The sequence below is a fragment of the Thermobia domestica genome, chromosome 8, assembly GCF_964235325.1.
Source record: "Thermobia domestica chromosome 8, izTheDome1.hap1.1, whole genome shotgun sequence".
Taxonomy (NCBI): Eukaryota; Metazoa; Arthropoda; class Insecta; order Zygentoma; family Lepismatidae; genus Thermobia; species Thermobia domestica.
In genome coordinates this window covers 266,360,676-266,387,946 of record NC_137461.1, presented here as the reverse complement: position 1 = coordinate 266,387,946, position 27,271 = coordinate 266,360,676, and the positions used below count along the sequence as shown (strand labels likewise).

General features: G+C 36.3%; 1 protein-coding gene across 1 annotated transcript in view; it reads right to left on the bottom strand.

The window, feature by feature from the left end:
- Positions 1-27,271, bottom strand: part of LOC145693612 (uncharacterized) — an 81,268-nt gene that overhangs the window by 38,973 nt on the left and 15,024 nt on the right. Inside the window, exons 2-7 of the mRNA XM_081769761.1 lie at positions 21,858-22,030; positions 18,412-18,522; positions 10,023-10,161; positions 7,907-8,024; positions 5,626-5,801; positions 2,190-2,390 (exon numbers count right to left, since the gene is read on the bottom strand). Of these exons, the coding sequence (XP_081625887.1) occupies positions 2,190-2,390; positions 5,626-5,801; positions 7,907-8,024; positions 10,023-10,161; positions 18,412-18,522; positions 21,858-22,030 (918 nt within the window). The remainder of the gene's footprint in view (positions 1-2,189; positions 2,391-5,625; positions 5,802-7,906; positions 8,025-10,022; positions 10,162-18,411; positions 18,523-21,857; positions 22,031-27,271) is intronic.

Sequence of the window (27,271 nt, the reverse complement as noted above, 5' to 3'; positions counted from 1 at the left end):
TTTTGATTTAACTAACAGCATAGAAACAAACATTGTCACAAGATTTCTTTTCTAGAGACACTTCACCTAGGAGTGGTAGTAAGGCACTTACTAAACTCCACTAGGCACAACTTTATCTCCAGGTATATCCAGGAATCCACTTTACAGAGCCTAAGCGAACTCTGCGCCGCATTAAAAACGATGCTAGAACCAGAAATAGCTCAAGTCCCACCACTATGTCTTACAATTGATTCATTGCAGCTTTTAGAAACTAATTTATTCCATCATAACCTATGACTCCTTTGAAGGCCTATATTTTATGTCAGGTTTTCCTTAGTTACGAGAGGTGAGAGAGAATTCAACTATCCACGTAACGCAAGTGTATTCTTGTGGTCACAGCATTGCGTAAACAAGAGGAATTTCAGGATTTAAACCCTCTCTTGAGCAATATTATATTATATATAAATAAACATTCACTATATTATAAACCACGCTTGTTCTAAAAGGATATGAGATTTGAGTGCTTGAATCCTCTCTCGATACTTTATTTTGCGTACGCCACTGGTCGGAAGCTTTCTCCCACCGTTGCCATGTTACTTATTGCCAATTGAAGATTTTCTAAGGACACGAGAATTCGGAGTAGCCAGTTGGATTCCAGATGAAAGTTGTACGTTTAACCCTTTTCATCAATTAAACGTCTATTAGGATAATACTGAAATATTGCTACGTTCATCATCCATCCGTCCGTTCGTACGCAGATTTGTCCGTTAGTTCTCATGAAAACTCTTAAACGAAAGCCAATGTTTGGGTTATTGTTCCGCCTTAGAGAGCTACGGCGATAATTTCTCCCATGTTCGTTAATACAATCAAGCTATTAACATCTTAACGATAACGTAGTCAATGTGTTCACATCTTAACGGTAATTCTCTCTCTCTACCGGAGTTTATTTTTCCTTTGATTTTTTCCATAATACCTTCCATCACGTCCCTCAGAAGAATTTTTTTCTCCAACTATACTCTAGCTAGACAGTTTCTTTTCTTCTTCTTAATAGTTTTAATATCGCTGTTCTCTCCTATACTCTTTCTAATGCTTCCTCATCAATTTTCCTTTCCATTCAGTTAATTTTCTTCATATTCATATCTCAAAACTTTATACTTATTATTTTTCCTATTATTTTTCCATATTGCCGATGTTTAGGCTCCATTCTATTTAACACTCTACACGTGATTGAGACAAGTATTTTTATTAAGCGAGCCATAAGACATGCTCTTCTTTTCTTCTCCTAATGATTATTTTTGAAATTCCTATTCTTGTTTTTATTCCGCTTTCACATTTGAAATCATTTAAAATTATTGGCCTGTTTTATTTCTTTCCATCTCAAATTTCTATAGTTGGCACAGCGCTGTTGGTTCCAACAACTGTTGCTTTATTTATTTAGTATTTATCGTTCTTCTATTTTCTTCACGGCTTTTCCACATTTCTAACACGAAGTGGGCATTAGTTCGAAGAGTGCTTCAAACCTCACTTCACTCTTCCGGATTCTTTTTTTACGTCGATGGATCTAATTTCATATTATTCCAGCCCTTCTAAAGTTATTGGCATACTGAATAACTGGAGTTTATATATACGATCTTATAATTTTGATCGGAACCAAAAATTAATTTAAAAGCCATTCAATATCATTAATGCTTAGTTATTATACCTCATTAGTGTTTTCTTTCTTCCGTTCTATGTACTGAAATCTACCTTTCAATACTACTTTTAGAAAGACACTAGTTTAAGTTTTGATTCAATGACAGATTATCAAATATAAGCCCGTAATCAAGTCTTAATGAATTAAGGGCAAGTGCCTAATTTACAAATATGGACGAAGAATTGCAACTTGTTATATTGACTCAAGCTATCATATAATTTCTAGACGCAAGCGATAAAAAAATCTTTATAAAGACGTTAGAAAAAAGTATAGTATCAAGTTCAATTCAGTATTGCAAACTCATAACATTTGTTACTATTTTATGAATTGCCATTGGTCTTAAATGGGTTAATGAGTTAGAATTTCTCAATTGCTTTTTGTTATTGGAGCTATTATGACAACACTATTGAAAAACATTAACTTACAGACCTAATAACTTAGTGTAGTATTGATAAAAGTTTTAAAGTTATTATTATTCCCCTTTCAACTTACAGATTGTTTAAATTGCAATACTTACGACAACATTTGTAGAGAATTTAACCAAACTGAAGTAATCTCTCTTGTGAAGGTCGTCTAACAAATACGATACAGCTTCCTTCAGTTGTTTCCATTTGCGACCTGCCATATTGGCGCTAGCGTCGATAACCAAGATAACATGCTTTGGTAATGGTTTCAAACTCCTTGTTGGTAAAAGATCCACGAAGTAGCCATCTACCACCTGAAATTGAGTTAAGTAATGTGAATGAAGTTACCGAGTTTTATTTAGGTCCGTTTACCCTGTAACAAAAAAAAAAAAAAAAAAAAGATTGGCTATTCACTACTGGAATAATTTAATATTATTGACAGCTAAACTAAAACTAAATAGTACTGGCGCAACAACCTACCAAGAAAAAATTACATTCCAAAACTTATGCCTTTATGATGATTGATGGTCAATTAGCTCTCCTTGTCGTTCATACTGGTTTTCTAGATTGGAGTTTGTTGTCTGGAGTTACATGCAGCTCCCCAATTGTCCTCAGGACGCTAAGTGGAAGCCGTAATTCCAAGTACGAACTGACACACATCCTTCCTATGATCAAAACCAGCACTGCTTGACTTTGCTGATTCCAACAGAAGAGGTAACTAGGAACTTGATATTAAATTTTATTAGTTAATTCAATACTACAATTTTGAGCTCCTCCGTGGCTAAGCGGTTAGCATACGCGTTTTTGGCGTGGGAGACCCGGGTTCGATTCCCGGCGGGAGCTCATGTAGTTCGGATTCCACGTTAAGCAGTAGGTCCACGTCTCATATAGCTTTGCTGCTGAACGGGACGTTAAACCCAAACTCAACTCAATACTACAATTTCTTTGTTATTCTTGAAAGTTATATTTTTTAAAAAGCAATTCATCGTACAAACAAACTAAAAAAAGATATTTTCTTAGATTTTTTTTTACCTTTTTCCTCATATCTTTTTATTTGTTTCGTTTTCAAGAAATATTCCAAAGAAAAAGGAATCACTTGACTTCCACCGTACTTCATATCATATTCAGTTCAGATCATGTCCATAGTCAAGAACATGCATCCATAATATCAGTGAATTAAGACAAAAGAAATGAAAATGAAATCTTTGAGTTGTACGTCCCACGGTTATGCCGGTTAGGCTAAAGGAGACGGTGATGATGAGTGATGAATGAAATGGTGGAATGAAGAAAGTGGGAGGAAACGGGAGAACCCCGAGAAAACCCACGCACACGGTGTTTGTCCACCACAAAGTTCACTTGGCGGGGGCTGGGATCGAACCCGGGACCCCAAGCACCAGAGGTGAACGCTCTACCACTGAGCCACCGCGGCCCCCACAAAAGAAATGAATAATTAGCTTTACCGATGTCCTATTTTATGAACGTCCAAGAACAGATATTTCATTAACCTTCAACGAAAATGAAGTGAAATCTTTAAGTTTTACGTCCCATGATTATGACGGTTACGCTAAAGGAGACGGTGATGATGAGAAATGAATGAAGGAAGTGTGAGGAAACGGGAGAACCCCGAGAAAATCCACTAGCATGGTGTGTGTCCACCACAAAGTCCACACGGCGCGAGCTGGGTTCGAACCAGGGACCCCAAGCACCAGAGATGGACATAAGATAGACTGAAGAAAACCACTGAAGACGACGGCATACCAATAGGTATGCTCAAGGGATTAGGAGACATGACAATGAAAGTACTGACTTCACTTATTAACAAGATCTACCTGCGTGGAGAACGGCAGAAGGATTTCCTTGATGTTACAATGATTGCATTACTCAAGAAAAAGCAAGCAAAGAAGTGCAGCGATCACAGAACCATTAGCCTTATTTTTCACACTGGAAAGATTGTTGCACGCATATTGAACAGGCGACTGGAAAGTAAGATGGAAGAAAGTTTGGAGGAAGAATCATTTGGATTCCGGAAAGGAAAAGACACCAGAGATGCTACTGGGTTGATGAAAATTATATCAGAGTGAGTTAATGACGTAAAAGAAAAATTGTGTTTGTGCTTCTTCATGAACGGGCGAAAAGAGTTCGTTCGGGTCAATTTGGACCAAAGTTCGGAAAATACCTAAAAGATAAAAAAAAAAGGATAGAACTGGAGAAACTGACTCATTCGGTACCTATACATAGAGCAACGAATGAAGTTGATCTTGAGTGAAGGAGAAAACAATAGTGAGGAAATTGGAAGAGGAGTCAGACAAGGATGTAGTATGTCGTCCCAATTATTCGACATTTACTGTGAATGTTTAATGAAGGAAGCATTTCCAGGAACAAACCTAGAATGAAAAAGAAACGCTCATTAGTCCCAGAACCTGCCAAAAGGCAGAATACTAAATAATAATTGGGCGGTGGGTTGCATTTCTGCTACTTAGAGCTACCTTTAAGAGCTCCAAACTCTGGGATGGGTTTTATTTATATATAAAAAAAATTCCTCTACTGGGGGGATCGCCCCGATCACCCCCCCCCCAGGATCAGCCCCTGAATAAGGTAGATGTCCAGTGTAATCCATTGGATGTCCTTGTATTAGTGGTACATCTGCGTTTATTGTAATCTTAATCGTAATCTTTCTATGTTAACTACAGCCAGGCACGTAGCTAGGATTTTGTAATAGGGGGCTCCGAGACATGAAATACTGTGGTTATCACATCAGAGTTCGATTATTCTAAACTATTTTACTGGTAACATATGGTTCGTTTAGTCAGGATTTCGTAATAAAGGGGGGGGGGGAGTTTGACACGAAATATTGTGGTTATCACAGCAGGGGCTTGATCAATTTAAAGTATTTTAATAGCGAATATATTAGTTTGTTAAGACTTTAAAATATCTACGTTTCTTCTTCTGTTCATCCAAATATAACAATTTTCCTTTCATTATGACCTCAACTAAAAAAAAAAGTACGTATCCAATAATGTATTGTAAAATATTTTATTATATCTGGGTTCCTTTCTCTGTTGAATCAAATGTTACTAGAACTTTCCTTCCACATAACTTTTTTTTATTATTTCGTCAACTGCTGTCTGTTCCAAACGACAAGTTAAAGGAGTTGAAAACTGTTTCTCAAATAACATGTTTGATACTGCAGAGAAGTGATGATGAAAAATTATTTTTATTTTTAGCTTTTTTTTATTTTTAACGCTTATTCTTCCTATTACTTGTTTCTTTTTGTTTCATCCTTCCTTATTTTTTTTTATTTCTGGTCTCGAAGGGGGGGGGGGTCCGGACCCCCCGGACCCACCCCTTGGCTACGTGCCTGCTACAGCTGTAAAACACGGTATATTTCAAAATATAATAAAATCAGACGTTACATTGTATCTGTTGATTTCACTCTACGTAAATACGGTTGTTTTATGGAATCAGATTACGTTTTATGACACCATATAACGCTGTATACTGTTTTGGAAATTTAGGTATTGAGAACTTATAAATCAGTTTGATACTTACTGGAATTTCTAGTCTGGGTTCCTTGTTGAAGTCGTACTGAAGGACAAACTGGCCGAGATCTCCGTCTTCACGACCATCTCTGGAAAGTTGTCGTTGTTGCTCCGGAGTTGGAGCGAACTCAATTCTGTATTTCCGACCTCCATTCAATACAGCCTTCACTTTTGCATATGGATTCACTGAAATTTAAGAAATAAAGTAATAATAAAGAAATTTGCTAATAATATAAGGAACTTATACAAAACAGTAGTGTGACCTGTCATATTACATATGTTGGAGGACAAAAAAGAGAGTCAACAGAAGTTGCATGTTGCGGAGATGATGTTGCGATGGATGTGTGTGGAGTGACGTGGAAGGACAAAATTAAGAATGAAATAATCGAGGGAACAGTAAAGGTGAGTCAAGTAGTAGATAAACTAGAAGAAAATAGACTGAGGTGGTTTGAGGATGTAAGAAGACGACCTTGAGAATACTCACCGAGTGGACCGTATTTTCATTCAATAATGTACTACTTGGGGTAAATGTTTTGTCTGATTATCTTATCTCTCTAGTCCTATAATACAGATCTGGCTCCATGTAACATTTTTTCTATTCCTCACTTTGAGAAAATACCTTTATGTTAAACATTTTTCATCTGAACCCGGGGTAAAAGGGGGTCAGAAAAGATATGGGGCGGTAGGTAGCGGTATGACGTAACACCGTCCCCATCCCTATCTTTACCCATTGTAATTTATTAAGAACTGGGGGGACGCCGTGCATAATTTTGGAGATGGGGGACGGCGTTTCCCCTTACTTTTGCCCCTGATCAGATCTTTGGAGACGGTACTTCCAAGACATGGCTACCAGATTGTATGCCAACAGGGGGAGGGGGGGCAAGTTTTCCCAGCTAGATATTTGAAAGAGCTTCGGTTCTTCTAAATGCATATCAAAACACTGTATTTGCTTATTCATCCAATACAGGATTTAATATATCTATTGTAGTCAGTGGGATATTTAGGGGAGGGGCTATCGGACTCAAGCCCCCCTCGAAATAAATTTGTTAAGTTTTCGCATTCCACGTACAACAATAATCCTTGTTGCCATTTCTAAGAGTTTAATTGACTTTTCATTTTCTTATGTTCTTTGTCCCGAAATAATGCTCTATTTGTCAAATTTCATACTACGTTCTTTTTTCATTCTACTCTTCTGTTCTCAGTCGTTACTTTCTTTCGTTGCTCCTATCATAGTTTCGCCGTTGCTAATTGTGATTCAAGTCGGTCATCGTCAGTAAAACCAAAACTAAGAAGAGCTGATAAGCGAAACTGGTGTTCCATACTAACTTTCACGGATATCAACATAATGGAACTTTAGTTATTATAGCAAAGGAATATTTATATCCTGTAGTTATAATAAAGAAAGGTAAATGTTTGAATTAAAGAAAATCAGAAGGGGGGAATAAGTAGCCCGGGAAATTAGGTAGGCCAAGACGATGCTTCCTTTTCATTCTATGAATAGAATAAAAGATTAGATTCACTGCTAAATTTTTCTATCATATCACGTAAGATTCACCAGTCTGCAATGCTTGCCATTAAAACTTTCAAATAAAATGAAATGAAATATTTGAGTTTTACGTCCTACCGTTATGCCGGTTAGGCTTAAAAACTTCGATTTAATAGTAAATTAAAATATATTTAATTCTAAAATTCATTTGGGCAATTGCTTCCGTGCTTCCCCGTGTTGTGCATACCCCCCCTCCCCGAAAAAATTCTAAATACGCCACTGACTGCAGTTCATGAAGTTATGCAATATGTGTCATTAATAATACGTGAAATGTATGCACAAGGTGTGTATACGTATTTGCGACTTTGGTTGTATGTCTGTGTTTTGCCTCCCTTGGAAACAATCCTGCGGAAATTTCTAGCTACCAGCTATCTAGATGTTTGAAGGAAACGATAGCTCGAGCGCATCACATCAAGTGGGGGACTACCTTGAAAAATGCCATCCGTAATACAAGAATAAGAAGAACAATCTAATGAAAAAATAATGACAATTTTTAGTTGATCATCCCTAGCTTTATTTCTTATGTAAGCACTTTTATTAGAAATGTGGTTTACTGACAAACAAGAATCGTGTTGGAGCATTTGAATTAACCTAAACATAATAAAGTAAACGAATTACATTTCTAATACTATTTTAAAAAAAGTACAATGTTAATAGTACTATACTACTGTATATAAATATGTAAAAGAGATAATAAATCATATGTACCCTGAATTGTATGTAATAAATAAATTAGAGCTCTTACCTGCTCTTGTATCATTGGCACAAGATGATCGATTGAGCGACCTCAATGGCGGGAAATAAAGAATCCTTAGTGGTTGAGATTCTCTGATTGATATGTCTACACTTAAGTCTTTCACAATCTACAAGGAAAAAGAAAGATACATGAAAAATGACTGTCAAACTAGAGACAGACAATAGCCTCTGTACTATATATGATGTTACTAAAATTTCGTAAACATTGCTTAAATAGATATGAATTTATATTGAAACGTTAACATTGTTTGGGTTCACTTTTCTCAAATGTCTATTGCGTCAGAACTGAATTATTTATGCTCATTAGTAGCTAAACCTTTGGAATAAATTATCTTTCGGAAAGCAGGCCCGTAGCCAGCCCAAAAATTTAGGGGGGGGTAGAAGTTAGGGGGGGCAGACCCAATCATATTATACTTCATCACCATATTATAGTTCATTTGCAAGCCTACCGTGAAACTTTTAGGGGGCCAGCCAAAGTATAGGGGGGGTCCGGCCCCCTAGCCTCCCGTGGATACGGGCCTGTCGGAGAGGTAATCTAAAACTGTTTCCAGAATATACAAAATTCGTTTAACAGTAGGGAAACATTCCCTGTCAGTAAAGTATCGTCCGGACTTGGACCCCAATGACGTTATTTTTAGGTTCATAGGGTAGATTTTGATATTTGTTAACTATTCGAGAGTGTTTTTTACAATGCCGACACAATATTGAAAAAAATGTGTGTCCCAGTCTAGAATCGAATCCGGGACCGGACGAATCAAAGACAAACTATTCGGTTACATATTAATAAAGCTCAAATTTGAAGTCGTCTGTTTGGATACTTCTTTTTAGAGAAAAAGAGAGAGGGAGAAGCTAGAGAAGTATTAGGTTATCTTAACGTTTTCATCATAATGTCACCACCCATTAAATCCAAATATTACGCGGGGGACCCAAAAAAATCGGACTGAAAGAGCGCGGCCGTTCCTAGGCGTAGTAGAGTTCTTCGGTTATAGGTCTAGTAGAGACCTCAAATCAGTTGCCCAAGCGGCGTCTGTGCAGGAGGTTGATGTTTGATTGTAGTGTTGTTTTTTTCAACTGTTCTCGATTTCCGTCTGCGAAATCATTATGAGAGATTTAAAGGAACAAAAATTATGTTAGAAAATTTGCTTCTTGCTTGCAACGAAAGCTTACCAAATGCTTTAACAGGCTTTCAAGAAGGATGCTATGAGCGCACACAAGGTTTCGAGTGGTTTGAGTGGTTTAAACATAATTAGATCAATGTTGAATACCATGCTCGTTCTGAGCGCTCTTCATTATCTCAAAACGACGAAAACATTTTTAAAAAATCGCCCCAAAATTAGCTAGGATCGTTGTTTCGAGATTCACGAAATTTCAGAACAGACAGTAGTGAATTGGAGCTCGTGTCAGCGGATTTTGAATGAGGATTTACAAAAAAGAGACGCGTTGCCGCTAAAATTTGTTCCTCGCCTGCTCACACAGGATTTGGATGGTTGGGCTCTCACAAGTAGGCTATCGTTCCCTACCCTCCGTATTTGCCAGGCCTAGCCCCGTGAGACTTTTATTTTCTATTCCCGAGGAATCTAAAAGGGAAGCATTTTGATGATGTGTAGGTTGTAAAAAAGGGCTTAGCAGAAGGCACTGGATGATATCAAGAGTTCCAGAGATGCTTCAAACAATGAGAAAGAAGACTGCAGAAATGAATCACATTTAATGGAAACTTTTTTGTAAAAGATTGAAAGTATTTTGTAATAATAATAATAATAAAATTAATTTTTTAGAACAACAATCCGGTTTCTTTTGGGTCCCTCCTCGTACAGTAAGCCAGGGCAGTGCCGTGGAAAATCAGCGCCCGGGGCGACAGCATACGACGGCGCCCCCATACATATATTCGAAGCAATATTTTCCTATCTTTTTTCCTTTTTTCTCCCGAATATTTCGCCCCCTTATCGCCGCCCGGGGCCATCGCCCCGCTCGCCCCCCTTCACGGCACGGCCCTGCAGTAAACTTTTGTTTGCAAAAAATTAATGAAAATAGTTTATAAATTAAAAGCTACAAGTCAATACAGAAAAATAATATTTTAACAAGGCTGCGTTTTTCGTTGCACTTACCTGTCCTGGGTTAATAGGAACTGCTAGTTCATAAAGCCCCAATCGACGCTCTAGTAGGCCTTCATAAGTTAATTCAAATATCACTTGAGCATGTGGAGCTAAGTTGATTGATACCGTATACGTGCTTATGTCGTCCACGCTGTAAATATTTTTAAAAGTAAATCATTATTATATTAAGTAAGGTAAGTGTTGTACTATATTATTTCTATACTAAATAAGTTAAATTACTTTTAATTTAATTTTCCTCTAGATGTAGAGACATATCTGTCAGTACCAATATTTGTATTTACGATAAATCTCAAAAAATATCTTTCATTTATAAATTTTTTCTTCGTTTCTGGTAAACCAAATTTTTTAGCAAGCTAAAGTTTGCAAAATTTAGCCTTAAATATACAGTTTACCTCAAATTACATAATTATATTTTAAATTGAATCAATATTTGAAAATAAAAAATATTTAATTCTTTAGATTTGCCGAGTAAAATTTCACGGGCCTAAGCCACTTCAACGCCATCTGTTAGCGACCGATTGAACTAAATTTGCCAAGTAGAAAGACATTTGGTTTCATTTTAGCGTTGTCTTTCGAAACGAAACGAAACTTTTAATTTCATTTTAGCGTAACGAAAACGATCACCACTCTGGTTTTGGAGCTATTATTTGAAGAGTACATTATTGTACATCATAAGTTGCGATCAACCCCTTGGTATTGAGTGACAGCTTCCCATATACCCTATTGTAAAATTGGCAATGGTTTAGCACTCTACGCCACAGTACGTTTTGGAACCCAGAATTTCTATTATTTTTTTCGAATGAGTTGATCTCTCGCAAACCTATATCATACCTTCTTTGACCTTAACATTGAAAATGGATGAATCAAAACTCTTAAATAAGTTGCATTAGAATTTTGGTATATCGTACCTTCTTTGACCTTAACATTGAAAATGGATGAATCAAAACTCTTAAATAAGTTGCATTAGAATTTTGGTATATCGTACCTTCTTTGACCTTAACATTGAAAATGGATGAATCAAAACTCTTAAATAAGTTGCATTAGAATTTTGGTATATCGTACCTTCTTTGACCTTAACATTGAAAATGGATGAATCAAAACTCTTAAATAAGTTGCATTAGAATTTTGGTATATCGTACCTTCTTTGACCGTAACACTGAAAATGGATGAATCAAATCTCTTAAATAAGTTGCATTAGAATTTTGGCATATCGTACCTCTTCTTTGACCTTAACATTGAAAATGGATGAATCAAAACTCTTAAATAAGTTGCATTAGAATTTTGGTATATCGTACCTTCTTTGACCGTAACACTGAAAATGGATGAATCAAAACTCTTAAATAAGTTGCATTAGAATTTTGGTATATCGTACCTTCTTTGACCTTAACATTAAAAATGGATGAATCAAAACTCTTAAATAAGTTGCATTAGAATTTTGGTATATCGTACCTTCTTTGACTGTAACACTGAAAATGGATGAATCAAATCTCTTAAATAAGTTGCATTAGAATTTTGGCATATCGTACCTCTTCTTTGACCTTAACATTGAAAATGGATGAATCAAAACTCTTAAATAAGTTGCATTAGAATTTTGGTATATCGTACCTTCTTTGACCGTAACACTGAAAATGGATGAATCAAATCTCTTAAATAAGTTGCATTAGAATTTTGGCATATCGTACCTCTTCTTTGACCTTAACATTGAAAATGGATGAATCAAAACTCTTAAATAAGTTGCATTAGAATTTTGGTATATCGTACCTTCTTTGACCGTAACACTGAAAATGGATGAATCAAAACTCTTAAATAAGTTACATTAGAATTTTGGTATATCGTACCTTCTTTGACCTTAACATTAAAAATGGATGAATCAAAACTCTTAAATAAGTTACATTAGAATTTTGGTATATCGTACCTTCTTTGACCTTAACATTGAAAATAGATGAACTGTATCGTACTCAGTTCCGAACTTTTGATGATTGAAATACAGTTACGTCATATCTTATCTCCATTTCGTAGGCACTTCTCTGTAATTTATTCAATTTCGAAAGACTAAATTAAAATTTACCTAAATATTAAAAATGAACAACTATCAAAGGTTCATGTATTCTTATATTTGCAGCTTTATCAGAAACTCTCGAACGTATATTTCATTTTCCAATGTTACAAACCGTTACAAACAGTTTTAATTATTATTTTTTTTGTAATTAACGAATTGTAAGTCTTTATCAAGAATGTTTTCAATAGACATTGGCATGTCATTACTGATAACGTTATTTGTGCTTTATTGAACATATTAAATGTAAGTAAACCCTATTTCCATTTACGTTGTAGAATCGCGTTCTTTAATTGCGTTTTACTCAATTATGACTTCTACGCCAGAACCATCTGCTAAATTTCATTCCACTTAAGACTTCTAACACGTTTAAGTAATAAGGTTTCTTTAACGATCAATAAATAATCTTATGTTAGCGACATTTGTAAATGGATTAGTACGCTCCAATAGCGTAGTTAAGTAGAAAAAGTAGTTTCATATTTTATTGCTCAAAACTCCAATTAGTACAAGGCATTTTTATTTTCGAATCATGTACTGTATAAGATATAGCTTGTGTTGATCAGGAAATCTTTTAAATAACAAGAGTTTTGTTTTAATTGTCATGCCCATAATTGTAGGTTGTTTTGTAAGGATACTGCAGATCAGTGGCGTATGTAAAGGAGTGCGGGTTTTAACCTCCTCTATTGAATAAAATATTATGAAAAAAAAAATAAGTATTTGCCATATTAAACATAAGATATGTATACTAAGCAACTAACTCCGTGGTCTATGGAACCCGGAGGTTCAATGCCGCGTTCACAAAAGCTCTCCATTGACTTATATCCTTAGCCAACTAGATCCAGTTTCTACTTTGTATTCCTATTTTTGTGAAATTCATCTTATTGTCCCCCCATCTATGCCTTGGTTTCACCAATGGTCGTTTTCCGATTGGATTTTACAGTTAAAACTTTAAAAACGTTCCTACATTCTTCTATTCTGGCTACATGTCCTCTCTACGTAAGCCTCCTAGATTCGATGTATACAAAAGACGTATACAAATTCCTAAAATAACATGAACTTGGAATCTGATTCAAGGCTGAAATTGATGAAAGTCTGTGTACGCTACTCGAGTTGAGTTGACTTTGAGTTTAGCGCCCTTTCAGCAACGAGGCTATATGAGACGGAACCTACTGATTAACGTGGAATCTGAATCACATGAACTCCCCCAAGAATCGAACCTAGGTCTCCCACGCCAAAGGCGCGTACGCTAACCGCTTACCCACGAAAGAGCTCCATGTGCGCTACTATTGCAGACTTGAAAAGGGGGTGAGTTTTAGGAACAAAATACCCATTCGCGAAAAGCGTAAATAATATGATTAAATGTCGAAATAGAAACAATGAGTTTTTACAACTATTTGTTATATCTATTTATATAAAAATAAATAAAAAATAATGGTTTGGTGATCAACTCCTCCAGAATAATGAATTTGACCGAATTTGATGAACTCTGGTACATGATTACATGATGACCTAACATAGATTTTCGTCATTTGAATTTAATTAAAATGCATATTCTAAGACGGAAAGCATAAGGGCCATAATTGTCACTGTAAGAAGGGAAAAAGGGACATTTTATATATTTTTTTTCTCCAAATCGACCATTGTCTGATATTTATAATTATGGGAAAGTGGCTGAACAGCTTAACATGAGTTTTGAACAAGGGAAAACCCACAAAGGAGTTCACTGGGTTCGGACCCTCCTTTAAAAAAAGGGAAAATCTTCGTAACTCAATATACATTTCTCAATAAAACTAACTATATTTGTTTAACAAGGAAATGGTTGATGTAGTATGAAAATTTGATCTTATACTTCATCTGTACTCTTTTTCGTATAACAACAATCTATTTTTTTTTTTTTTTCTGAAAATATAGGTGGAAATATTTTACAATTACTTACCGTCTTTTCGGGTGCAGAATAATACTTGTTCAATACTATCTATGGATATAGGCGTAGTTGCTTGTAGTATTGAACTTCCCCCCCTCCCCGCCGTAAAATTTGGATCGCTCCGAAAAAAATCCTGGGTGCGTGTCTGGTTTTGAAACATAGTTAGTACAGCTCACAGATGACGAGAAGAACCCTAGCAGAAGTAGTGTGACGTAGATATGGGCTCGTCCACTTTTAGCGCGGGGGTTTCAAATGACACCACGGAATAGCACACAGATAACTACCCGGAGTAGCAGACGATATCTAAGTATAGATCACACCTCAAAAACCAAAAATGGACTTGACCGTGTCATTGACCTTTCCCCGCTTCCCCTGTTTTAGGGTTCTTCTCATCATCTGTGAGCTGTACCTATCTCGATCTAGTTTTTTTTTATCATGTTATATTGGTTTGAGGGCGTATGGTTAGGGGGATATGGGAGGGTGAAATTTCAAGCGGAAAATAGAGTAGTTTACAAGCTCTTTAACTATGGAGTATGAAACTCGGTACATGAAAAGTGCTCGGCAAGGAACACTTTTCATTAAAAATAACGGGACATGTGCATTAGCATTTTTGAACTTTCTCGTTTTAGTGAGGGGACGGGAAGGGGAGTGGTTTCTATATCTTTTTCACAATACTGAAATCGATGTTAACTCTTGGTTTTGATCACATCATGGGAAAAGTGCGTGGGGTCCCTGGATCGATCCCCAGCCATTATCATTATGGCGGACATCTTTTCGTGGGTTTTCTAGGAGTACTACCGTTTTCTCCCACTTTCTCATTCCACCAATTCTTCCATTATCATTCACTTGCCTTGATCATGGTCTCCCTTAGCCTAAAGGTCATAATCGTAGATCGTTAAACTGAAATACTTAATTTACATCACGGGAAAATGACTAACTCATGTCAAATGAATTTTGGAACAATTAGTACGTACCTCAAAATGGATTTTTGACATGTTACTTTGATTAAAGAGTATATTCTAAGTCGGCAGGAGGAATTCAACAATTTATTCCAGAAATGTATTATTTTACGAATTTTTATCATTACACTTTTTATTGAAATGTTTATCCTAAAGCGGAATGGGGTTCAAATACATTCTATAAACCTATTCTACCCGTGCGAAGAAAGGACATTTAAGATAGCTTTTTATTTTATGATATTTTATTGTTCAATAGTTATTATTGATGATGTAGCTATGCAGACGTTGGATTCTCACTGACGGAATACAATTTTGAGTTCCGACTCAGCTTTGTGAGGCAAATTTTTTGAAGAACTAATCATGAATTAAAAGAGTGTGGCTGAAAAGTGACAGAAAGAAAGCTAATTTGCGAAAAATGAAATGAAATCTTTGAGTTTTGCGTCACATGGTTATGCCGGTTAGGCTAAAGGAGACGGTGATGATGAGTGATGAATGAAATGGTGGAATGAAGAAAGTGGGAGAACCCCGAGAAAACCCACGCACACGGTGTTTGTCCACCACAAAGTTCACTTGGCGGGGGCTGTGATCGAACCCGGGACCCCAAGTACCAGATGTTAACGCTCTACCACTGAGCCACCGCGGCCCCCTAGCTAATTTGCGAATCAATACCCTAACCACCCGATGAACATCTGAAGATCCCTTGTCTAGATAGTCGTAATATGATCATGATTTTAGAAAGTAATAATTATTACAATATACATTTTCCTGAATCCGAGACCAAGTTCCTTCCCTCAATTTCGTGCCCCAGAATAAGGGATCATCTTACTTTCGAGATGATGTGGACTTTTTTTCTTCTTAACTGAACAGAATCACAAGCTTCATTTAAGCCTTATCTTTATCCTCTTCTGAAATCAACTACCTGACAGGTTGAAGAATCGTTTTAGTAACACAACATTAATATTGTTTTATATATAGTTGCCAAACCAATATTTTTACAACAACAGAAAAAAACATTATGTTTCTTATTAAATAGGTATGAATCTTATGATCGATAGCAAAGTGTGGCATAAAATATTGATAAGTGGTTACGAGGGATGAAATATAGTTGGTGTCGAAGAGGAACGTAACGAATACAGAAACAACAGGGGGCACTTCTTTTACTCATGTAAATGTCAGAAAATCTATAAGCTCAAAACTATTTACGATTCCAAAAAGTAAACCATATCGCTAATTTTCGAGCTATCGTGTTTGTTCTATGGAAATCAACATTGAAACCAGAAGTTGTAGTGAATTTCTACCACTTTCGGTTTTGGTAGACAGTGAAGGATGGAGATGAAATGTGTCCTTGTGATGCATAAACGGTTCCAGAAAAACGCTTCCCACTATCCCCATGCCATAAACGTCGCCAACACCTAGTGACCCACTTGCCGGTAAATGTCGATCGTCGATATAGCGATGCGTCGATGGATTGCCGCTAGTGTGCCACCGGTGGAAGGGTTTCGTTGAGTCGAAACAGATGTCCTAGAGTCGGGATGTTGAAGTTACCACCGCGTACAGCGAGGACTTCGTTTTGGTCTGCGCTCCTACGATTTGTCGCGGAGAATCACGAAGGAACCAACACGAACTATCGCTAGTTATGTGCATGTGGTTATTATTTTATATTATTTCTTCCTGATGAATTGGTTCTAAAGTGAGCTCCAGGGGTCAAGATAACCTCTGCCTCTACATCATGAAGTGAAACATCTTGAGATGAGTGAGTATAACTGTATGAATTTAGATGGCAACTGTTGCCGATCATTAGAAAGTGAATATGGGAGAACTGTGAAATAAAGTAAATTGACGCGCGTCATTTTGTTATAAAATTCAATGACGGACACATTTTATCTTATTTCAAACGGTTATCATCGAATATACACGGTTACAGGAGCACTCTGATTGACCAAATTAAAAAGACCTCAACGATTTATCCCTCTACAAGTGATGGTTTCTTCACCACCATCGTGGCGAAGTCGAAGAACTCGCGACTAGTAATCATAAGGCTGGTGGTTCGCACCCATTCCGACATACTTTTTGGGGTACTTTTTTCAGTGTCTTTAAGTCTCACCTTAATGTAAACAAATCATACATATAGGCGATTTAACATATTTTGGAGGAGTAATTTTTTGGTTCATTGGCGTTTCATCCCGTCTCTCCTACTGGTGAGCCACTGATGGCATAATTTTCAAAACAGAAGTGGGGCCACCGCGGATCGTCGCTGCGAGACCGCCAATTTTTTGGCGAGAGATCGCTAGTTGTCCATCGGTGATTCACCGATACTTACGGCATGGGGATCTTTTATCGTTTTTGTTCTATAGTGATCACCGTAAAAGCCGCAGATGATTGTTTTCTGCTACTTCCGGTTTGATCATCACTTCCATAAGCGATGTCTATTCGTAACTTTTGGCCCTCTTCGTCTTGGCTAAAATTGAATATGTTCCATCAAGTAGTACTTAAGATTTTATGTTTTCCAGATGGATACTCGGACATGCGGGGTAAATATAATGAAGTTAGTGGTAATCAGCTTAGAATTTATATGCTAGCCTGGGTGTTAATAAAAACCCATGATACTAATATAGTAAGATTACCGTCCAGGTCTTTAGGCTCGCAGCCAGCCCAAAAATGTAGGAGGAGGGCGATCCAACCATATCATAGTTCATTTGCAAGTCTACCGTGAAAATTTTAGGGGACGAGTAAAAATTTAGAGTGGCCGGCCCCCCGTTGATACGGGCCTGCGTTCTTTCTATCTTTGCGCTCCTTCAACCATTCATCTAATTTTGTAACACAACCGCAGTGTTATTTTTACACCACTTAACATCACATCTTCGTTGAATCGGTATCACGAGGCCTGTGTTAACCGCAGCATCAAATCCTTCGTGTTGCAATAAAATATCTATAAATAATGTATTGAAATTCTGTAAACGTACTATTGTTTTTAAATATTCGTTAAATAATTTTTTTCTCATATAAAACAAGAAACTTAGCAGCAGGGGCGGATCCAGGACCGACTTCTGGGGGGGGCGGTGGGTTGTCATACTGCTACTTTTAGGGGCTCCAAACTCTGGGATGGGTTTTATTTATATATATAAAATAAGAAAGTTTCATCTTCTGGGGGGAGATTGCCCCGATCGCTCCCCCTGGATCCGCCCCTGCCTGGATGGTTTCACGTCTGACTCCTTCAACGCTAATGCACGTGACTGCTCTCCCACAATTTTGATTAGGTTCAACTTATCCTTTTTATTATTATTATTATCTTGAGAGACTTGGGTTCATACATTATTTGTTCCTACACTAATATACATATCTGATTCAGTTGTAAACAGTTTGTTCTGGATTTTACTATCTGGACAAATATATCAAACCGGGGAAACACACAAAAATTCAGTTATAGTATATTAAACATACCTTGACTCCACATACGCCCCTGTTCTTCCGGACTGAATGACATATTTGTATTCTCTTTTTGTAGGTTCTCTTCGCTTTGCATTCGCTCTAAATACTTCACCATCACTTTCTCTGAAAATTAGACAGGATTAAAAATACATCACAGAGAAAACAAATATCGACTTTTCATAAAAGTTACATTTTTTTCGCTACTAAATATTTTTCAAAAGCTAACAATTTTTCTTTTGCCCGTTTCTCGTAAGTGAAAAAAGATCATGAAATGTAACTTACCACAATAAAACATAATGTTATTCTACACCCGAAAATACGAATTGGAAGAATTTTCAGTGTTGCTATCCATAGAAATTACTGTGTGACCAGAATTTGAATTACCCAAAAATCTAGGTTAAGGCAGCGACTAGAAAAATGAACTCAATGGTAATTGGTAACTTATTATGTTGTCTTGGTTCCTTGTTAACTATTTTTTAAATAATATTTTAAATAATTTTGTAATAACTTTTCTATTTTGTAATAACTTATGTAAGCTATTACAAAATAAATACAAATATTGTTTAAAAAAGTAGTTAACAAGGAACCAAAACAACATAATAAGTTATCAATTACTATTGAGTTCATTTTTCTAGTCGCTGCCTTAACCTAGATTTTTGGGTAATTCAAATTCTGGTCACACTGTAATTTCTATGGATAGCAACACTGAAAATTCTTCCAATTCACATTTCCGGGTGTAGAATAACATTATCCATTATTGTGGTAAGTTACATTTCATTATCTCTTTTCACTTACGAGAAACGGGCAAAAGAAAAATTGTTAGCTTTTGAAAAATATTTAGTAGTCTGCCCCCTTAAATACAGAATCAGATAGATGTAGCCATATGACGTTGAAAGTGATATGACCGTGAACAGAGGAAGAATTAAACAAAGGTACTTATGTTGCATTAAATTGTTATATAGGTTATAATGACAAAATACGAGGGTAGATGAAAAAGCAATGCCTCCTTGCTATAATTTTGTTTCTATTATTATAGCTAGTGAACTATTTATGCATTATATTATAGAAGTTATCTTACTCTACTAATGCCATATTTTCTTTTTCAGATTGACTGATTAGAACCATGTATCTGAAGCTAAAAGAAAAAGTCATCATTGAATTTCTGGCGAAAGAAGGTTGTCCACCTATGGAAATCCATAATCTCTGGGAAAATGTTTATGGGACACTGTAATGGACATCAGCAATGTGCGTCATTGGATGAAGAAGATTGAAAACGGAGAAACAGAAATTACAGATGAACCGCGAGGCAGCTGGCTGACAGCATAAGTTACAGATGCAAATCGAGAATGTGCTGATGAATTGATTCGAGGAGATAGACGCATTACAATTCAGAATATTGTTAATGCATTGAACGCCTCGTTGTAGTTCTGCCCAAGGAATAATTGACGACTTGGGATATCACAGATTCGATGACTTGGATGAAGTTGGAACTTTAAAATGATGGGTTAAGAATCAAAATCCTGATTTTTTACAAAATGATTTTGATGCCTAGGTTCGACGATGGCGCAAATATGTTCAAAAACATTAAGACTATGTTGAACAGTAGTTTTCTGTAGAGAACAGTTCAGGTTATAATATGTAATACCTTTTGCCGTCATATGTTCCGTAATACATTTGTATACTACAAAAGGTATTACTTTTGATCAACCTTTGTATAATTACATGTTTCCAACATAACGATCTGTCATTTGGCATCCAAGATCTAGACATTCCTAAAGATAATACGAGGCGTCTTGTTAAAAGAAATGCTGTAAAAGGAACGTTAGCTCTTAACAACATCTATAGTGATAGTGTGCGCGACTTGATCACTGGTGGCAAGTAAAACTACAAATCTACAAGATGATGTCATGCCCATCAAAAATACTGACAATACCTGAATTTGAATGATATTGTCTAAAGAGAACACAAAACCACTTTACATTTTTCTCATTGATGATTATTCTATACAAAATCACCAAATCTATCTCAGATTAATTTAGTCACCAAACAACTCAACCAAAGATGCACGAATACGCCATGAAGAAAGGTAGGGATGCGCACGAGACGAGTCGAGACAGGATTTTCCTGACAAAATTCGAGTCGAGACACGGCTCTTCCAATAGAGAAATATACATTTTTAGAGTCGAGACATCACTTTTACAGCACATTTTGGAGACGATACAGCCACAAATCTTGTCTCGTGCGTATCTCTAAATAAAGGACTTCTTTCAAGCCAATCTTGATGACGCTGATAAAACTCACTCTAATTCTTTACTAAAAACCTGACAATCCCCATTTTCCATTAAGGAAAAGGATATTCAAAATTCAACAATGTCTCTTGTTCTCTCTTGCCTTTCAAAACGGCACCATCAATTATTTGGAATTGACCGACAAAGAATTAACCGAGATACATGCTTGTATTGAAAGAGTTGGAAGAGCTTCATCCAGCAGTGGATTGACAGTGATTGTCTATGAATATATATATATATACTGTACTTGAAACATTTTCTTCTGACCTAGGCACCATATATTATATATCCAATAGGCATCATATTTTGCCCTTAAACTATCTAGGGCGAAACTCGCGTTCTAAATGCGAGAGAGGAAGTTCATTGCCCATTTTCCTTCGCTGAAAAAACCGTGACTGCCAACTTGTTTCGGGATATGTTAGAAAACTGATTGTTAATCCAACTGAATACCACAGAGTTTTCCTTATTTTTCAAGAAATGTACGAATGCCTCTCAATTGCCTTATTTTAAGGCCCTGAATCTGTCGAGCTGTTAGCTGAGACAATTTTAATCACCTTGTTTGCTGGATTTGTATTCTACTTTTTTCTTGGAGGTTCGTTAAAGATAGCGTTTATGTTCCACGGAACGTTCATCAAGGAACTTAGTAATCCGGTAGTGAATACACTCCACGTCATTAAAATGAACCTGCAACAGCTGTAGAGTCTGGAACTGTGATGATTTTCTTGGGATGGCCCGGGGGAAAGTTCCTTCCGGAACCACGAAATGCTCTCCCGGGACCATTTATGCTATCGTGCTCAATGTAGTTTCCTAGTATTTTCGTTATACTATTTACACTCCCCAGTATATTGAAAATCTCGCCCCCCCCCCCAGAAGAAAATATATTATCACTGCTCTGGAATGAAGTGATTATTGTGAAATTTTTATAGTACACACACAGAGAGTGCATGCTTCGTAAAATTATTAACATAACAGAAGATGGTTTACATACTTCCCACGCAAGATAGAAATCTTTTATATCTTTTTAAATGACATCAATCTTTAGGTGTATCATGTGTATATAGTATACTATTATTAAATATTTCATCGAGTAGTGCTCCCAACTGTGTGGTGAAATACCAAACGTTTGCTATAGCAACATCGCGAAACACTACAAAATTGAAAAATACTTACAAAAGAAAATCAGAGATGAATGTATTCTCTGGTAAAATGATGCTGAAGGATATTTCTTGAGCCTCTGGAGCTGGATTTGATAACTGGCTGCTAATAACAGTGACAGCATACCTAAATTGAATATCTGACTTCACGCGCCAGCTATGAAGCTTTGGTTTTGGTAACGGAGCCAACTGTAATGAAAAGAAAACAGGTTAGATGCCAAAAACAGAGTGAAATGTGTAACCAACGCCAACCAAATACAACTTTATGAGTAGGATCAGAATTTATATGCATTTACAAACCATAAAGTGTGTACTACAACCAAAATGCTATGCACTTAGAAACAGCTTATTGACTTTAGATTCTGTCGCTTACAGTGTTTTACTGTGTATAGAATGAATATCTACAATATACTAAGAACTGGATTTAAAGTTTTTGCCGTTTGTAGAGTTGCCTCTCGTACCGAATGGTTTGCCTCCGTCCTGAAAATTTTGGAAATATTGTACTTACAAAAGTGGTTTTATGCCATTTAAACCCTCAAAAGTATTTCAAAAACTAATATTATACAAGAAAATAACCTGTCAAAAGATGAGCACTTAAATTTAACTACAGTCCAGAGCTTTTAGCTATAGTCGACTCTAGATCATGAAGCAGGCTAGAGATTGTAAATCAGCTTATTTATTTTGTAGGCTTTTCTGTCATCCGTTACACTCTTGATATCAAATATCCTAAAAGTTGTTTCCGTCCAGTTGGTCCGCATTTTATCCGAGGCCTGAGATACCAAATATCAAAACGTATACTAGTCTCTCGAATAAATATCCACTTTTTTGTTTAATAATATTTTGATACACAATAAAAGAAAAATACTAACAACTTACTTTTTTCAGCTCAAACTATTATTAGTTTTATAAAATAATTTTCAGTCTTTAGAGAATAAATAAGTATAGCAATCTTGTTTTACGAAATTTGCTCCTTCAAAAAAAAATGTTAAAATGTGCTGCTCTAGGCTGTAAAAAAATGTTAAATTTGCTGCTCTAGGCTGCAGAAAATGTTAAAATTTGCTGCTCTAGGCTGCAGTTTATTCAGCCTATTTAGAAATCCGGCCCTGAGCACACTACTAGAAGTTTCTTAAAATTTTCTGGCAGTGGCGGATCTAGAAAGTAAAACGTGGGGGCAGCCAGAACCCAAATTATGATAGGTATATTATGTATTTACTATATGCTTTCAAAAAATATAAATAATAGCTTGTTCTTTTTGTCACTCAGAAAACTGGGGGGAATAGGCCCTCCGGCCTCAGGCTAGATCCCCATTGTTTTCTAGCACCACATTTCGTGTATTTTCTCTTAAAATAAGTTAATATGACAAGAATGATCTTTTGAATACCAACTGACATAACTGGATAATATTCGTACAATACCACAGAAAGTTTGGAATCACTCTCTACATGTACTGGCTAACTGACTCGATGTTTCCAAATGCTATATTTGAGCTAAATCATCTCATCCAACTTCCCTTCAACCTTTTTTTCTTTTCAGTTCCTTTTAGGCATCGGCTCAAATCTGTCTTCAACATTGAGGGGGGACGGGTAAGACCATTCCCATATATATATATATATATATATCTATATATATATATATATATATATATATATATATATATATATATATATATATATAATGCGATGTTCAAAATATTTATGAAGTTGAAAAACAATGCTATGGAGGATCAGGGGAGCAGAGTTGTCTTCAAATATTGGGAGGCGAGCAGATTTGAGACTTATTCTGGGGGGGGGGACTTCAATTGCATTTCACTTTCCTTTGTGGCAATTGGACACAAATCATCACATTTCTACCCCAAAACATATTTCAAATCGGATTATTGGGGGGCAGTCCCACTCAGTTCCAAAATTGGAGGGGACATGTCCCTCTCATCCCCCCGGGATTTGCGCCAGTGCTTTTAGGGCATAACTTTAAAAAGTCATTAACAATAAGTTCCAGTGAATCGGGAGAAGCACCTTCATGCAATAGTAAATTGGATGCATCTTTATTTTCCAGACATTTAATTGTATCAACAATTGTGGAAATATGTATCAAATAATTAAATTAATGTCTTTTGATGCTGGAAAAGTGGTAGGAATAAATATTTTCTTAATAAATATTTTCTCAATGTACACGAAACTACTGACGTTGAGAAAATCACAATGATTCGTAACTTCAAACAATGCAGAAATATGCGGACATCCATAAAATATGACTTACCTTCAAAATATGCAGTTGCATATGCGCACATACTTTCTTAAAATATGGTTTCCATTAAAAAAAAAAAAAAAACTGTTGAAAACACTGTTGTATGGATAGTAGCGTATCTCGTGAGATGGCGGGCTCAGAAGAGTCGATGAGTATATTGCCTCCTAAACCGTAAAGATCCTCAAAATACGGAGTTTTACATCAAAACAGAATGTAGTAGTGCAACAGTACAGGGTGATTATAAATGACATACCGGTATCTGGTTTGAAAGGGTGTTATTAAAGATGTACATAACATACAATAACGAATGATACTTGAAAATATACAGATATTGTCCAAGTTTCAGACATACTATTACAAATTTTCTAACTTATGTAACTTGCTTTCGGCAAACAACAAACATCTTTAAATATGCTCTGTCTGAACGAAGAACTTCTACGCCATTGGATTGGGCTATATAGTGAAGATAACTTAGCGCTTTTTTCCTGGTCTCCTAGATCTCCCGATCTGACAGCTTTTGTTTATTTTCCTTTGTGGGCATGTGAAAGACACAGTGAGTGTTTCCACTACCGTGTCGTATTACGAAAGGAAGGCATATCAAACATTTCTAACAGTTTGTACGAAATTAGATAGTTTGTGCATATTTGCATGTATTATTCCTTACTGTGTGTGTTGTACACTTTATAAAACAACCATTTCAACCTGATAAACCATTGAACTATACCGACAAACTGTAAGAGGTGATTGATCACGTCAAAATAAGAGAAAAAGGTCATATGACGTTTGTCACGGTATTCTCGTATTTCACGTTTTTATCACGTATATACGTGAATCATAACATCGCAACACGCCTAGCTACGAACACAAGGGAGCCTAGTGTTGACGTTCCATAACACGTCCGATTTTACACTAATATGAACCACCACTTGACGGTTTCTCGAATTCGAATTAGTGCGGGTTTAAATTTAGTTTTTCGACGATTGTCGTTATAATGTATTTACGTTCTCACTACTCCCGTAAGCTGCAACCTTTAAGCGTTGTCACTGTGAATTTTTTCAAGATTTATTATTATAAGAACGAAAATAAACAAACAAACAAACAAAAACTACGTTTGACTGTTCACTGTAACCCTGTTCCACCGTTACGTTTCAAGTTTCCGCGCGTCTTGAAAGCATAATAACCATAGTTGAAACAGCAGTTAATATATTTAAAATAACTATAATATATCAACTAAACACTTTGGTGTTTGATGAAAGTGATTTTTTTCAATTTTCGTAGTTCCACTACCTTGTCAGCGAAGCGAGAAGGAACACCAGAATGCTATCAATGGAGCTACAAGAAAGAGATCGAAATATGTGGTTGGAAGGCAGGCGAAGCAAGAAGCAATAATGATAACAAGCAATCATTCCACATAACAAAAAACACTTCTCGCTACATTTCACTGCTGTTGTTCTAGGGCTATCAACATTGAAACCGGAAAGAGATGATTTCTACCATTTCCGGTTTCAATAGAGAGTTACTGCAGGAAATGGTACCTATTCTTTAGACGCTGAATTCGATTAAGAAAACATTTCTCGATACATCGTACCGTTTTGGAAATCAAAATTGAAACGGAAAGTACTTAGTAAATTTGAACCGATTCCGATTTCGGTAGTGATATAGGTGGTTATTGCATGTTTTCTTGCAACGCTGAATTGTTTCTAGAATACAATATGCCACCATCTACGAACAGTTTCTGTCCTGTAGCGATCAATGTTGAAACCGGAAATGATTGATTTCTACCACTTCCGGTTTCGAATAGACAGTTGATGGAGAGGGTGGAAGCCTATCCTTGGGAAGCTCTGTCTATTGTGAAAACCGCTTTCCAACATTTCTTATTTTTGCTCTGATATCCGTCAACAGATTAACGGACGGATATAACCGTCCTATAAGACGTCCGACATTATTACGTAGCATAGATTGGAAGTCTAAAAATAATGTCAGAATTTTTGGAAGTATCTGTGCCCGTGAATCAGTGGCGCCTTGTGGTGGACAAACACCGTATGCGTGGCTTTCCTCGGGGTTCTCCCGTTTCCTCCCAGTTTCTTCATTCACCATTTCATTCATTACTTATCATCACCGTCTCCTTTAGCCTAACCGGCATAACCGTGGGACGTAAAACTCAAATTTTCATTTCATTTCATTTTCAGTAGCGCCATTTCGGATTTCGCCAGGTGGTAAAAATTATCCACCGACATACAAGTTTCACTTTTTTAGTAGTAGTAGTAGTAGTAGACCTAGCAGGCCTGTATCCACGGGGGGCAAGAGGGAGCCGCCCCCCTTCCTAAATTTTGGCTGGCCCCCATAAAATTTCACGGTAGGTTTGCAAATGAACTATAATATGGTGATGAAGTATAATATGATTGAGTCGCCCCCCCCCCTAAATTTTTGGGCTGGCTACGGGCCTGAGTAGTAGTGGCCTATATTGACATACATGTTCTTGAAAAGCATGTATTTCTCACCCCTCTGCCTTCCACAAATTACTCTCCTGACGTGGATCATAGAATCACTTTTTTTTTTAAAAAAAAAAAAAAAAGACAAAAATGGTTGTACTTTTGCCACTGACGCGTCTTAAAACGTAACGGTTTAGTATTTGCTGGTGAAATTTCCATTTTCACGTATTTTCTAGTCTTGAGGTTAGATGGCAGTGCACGAAAGTGGTAAAGAAATTCTTCTCAGCGTTAGTGTATGCACATGTGCTATCTAGCGTAATTAGTTATAACCACTGCTTGTTAAACCCCCTTCCTTTTGCACTCCTTTGGGCTTTTCAATTTTTTTTAAATATTATTTTTTAGCGTACAACTTCTGACGCAGGCTAGCCAACCACACGATAATTTATCGTGATATAAAATAATATAAGCCTTCATGTTATATACGATAATTCCCTTGCAATAATAGGTAAATATACGATAATTTTAGAACACTTTTTTAAAAAAGTTTTTTTTTAATGTGCAAATAAATTGTAGATGTTTGTTAAATAATTACAAAACACATATACTGAGATTTTTAACAATCATTCCGGCTATAAAATAAATCAATAACGATTTGAGAATTGGCAAATGACACATCTACCCATTCTTTAAATTCAATTACTTTTACGAGAGGATGGAAATATTGTGCTAATTCAGGATTTTAAAAAATGCTGAG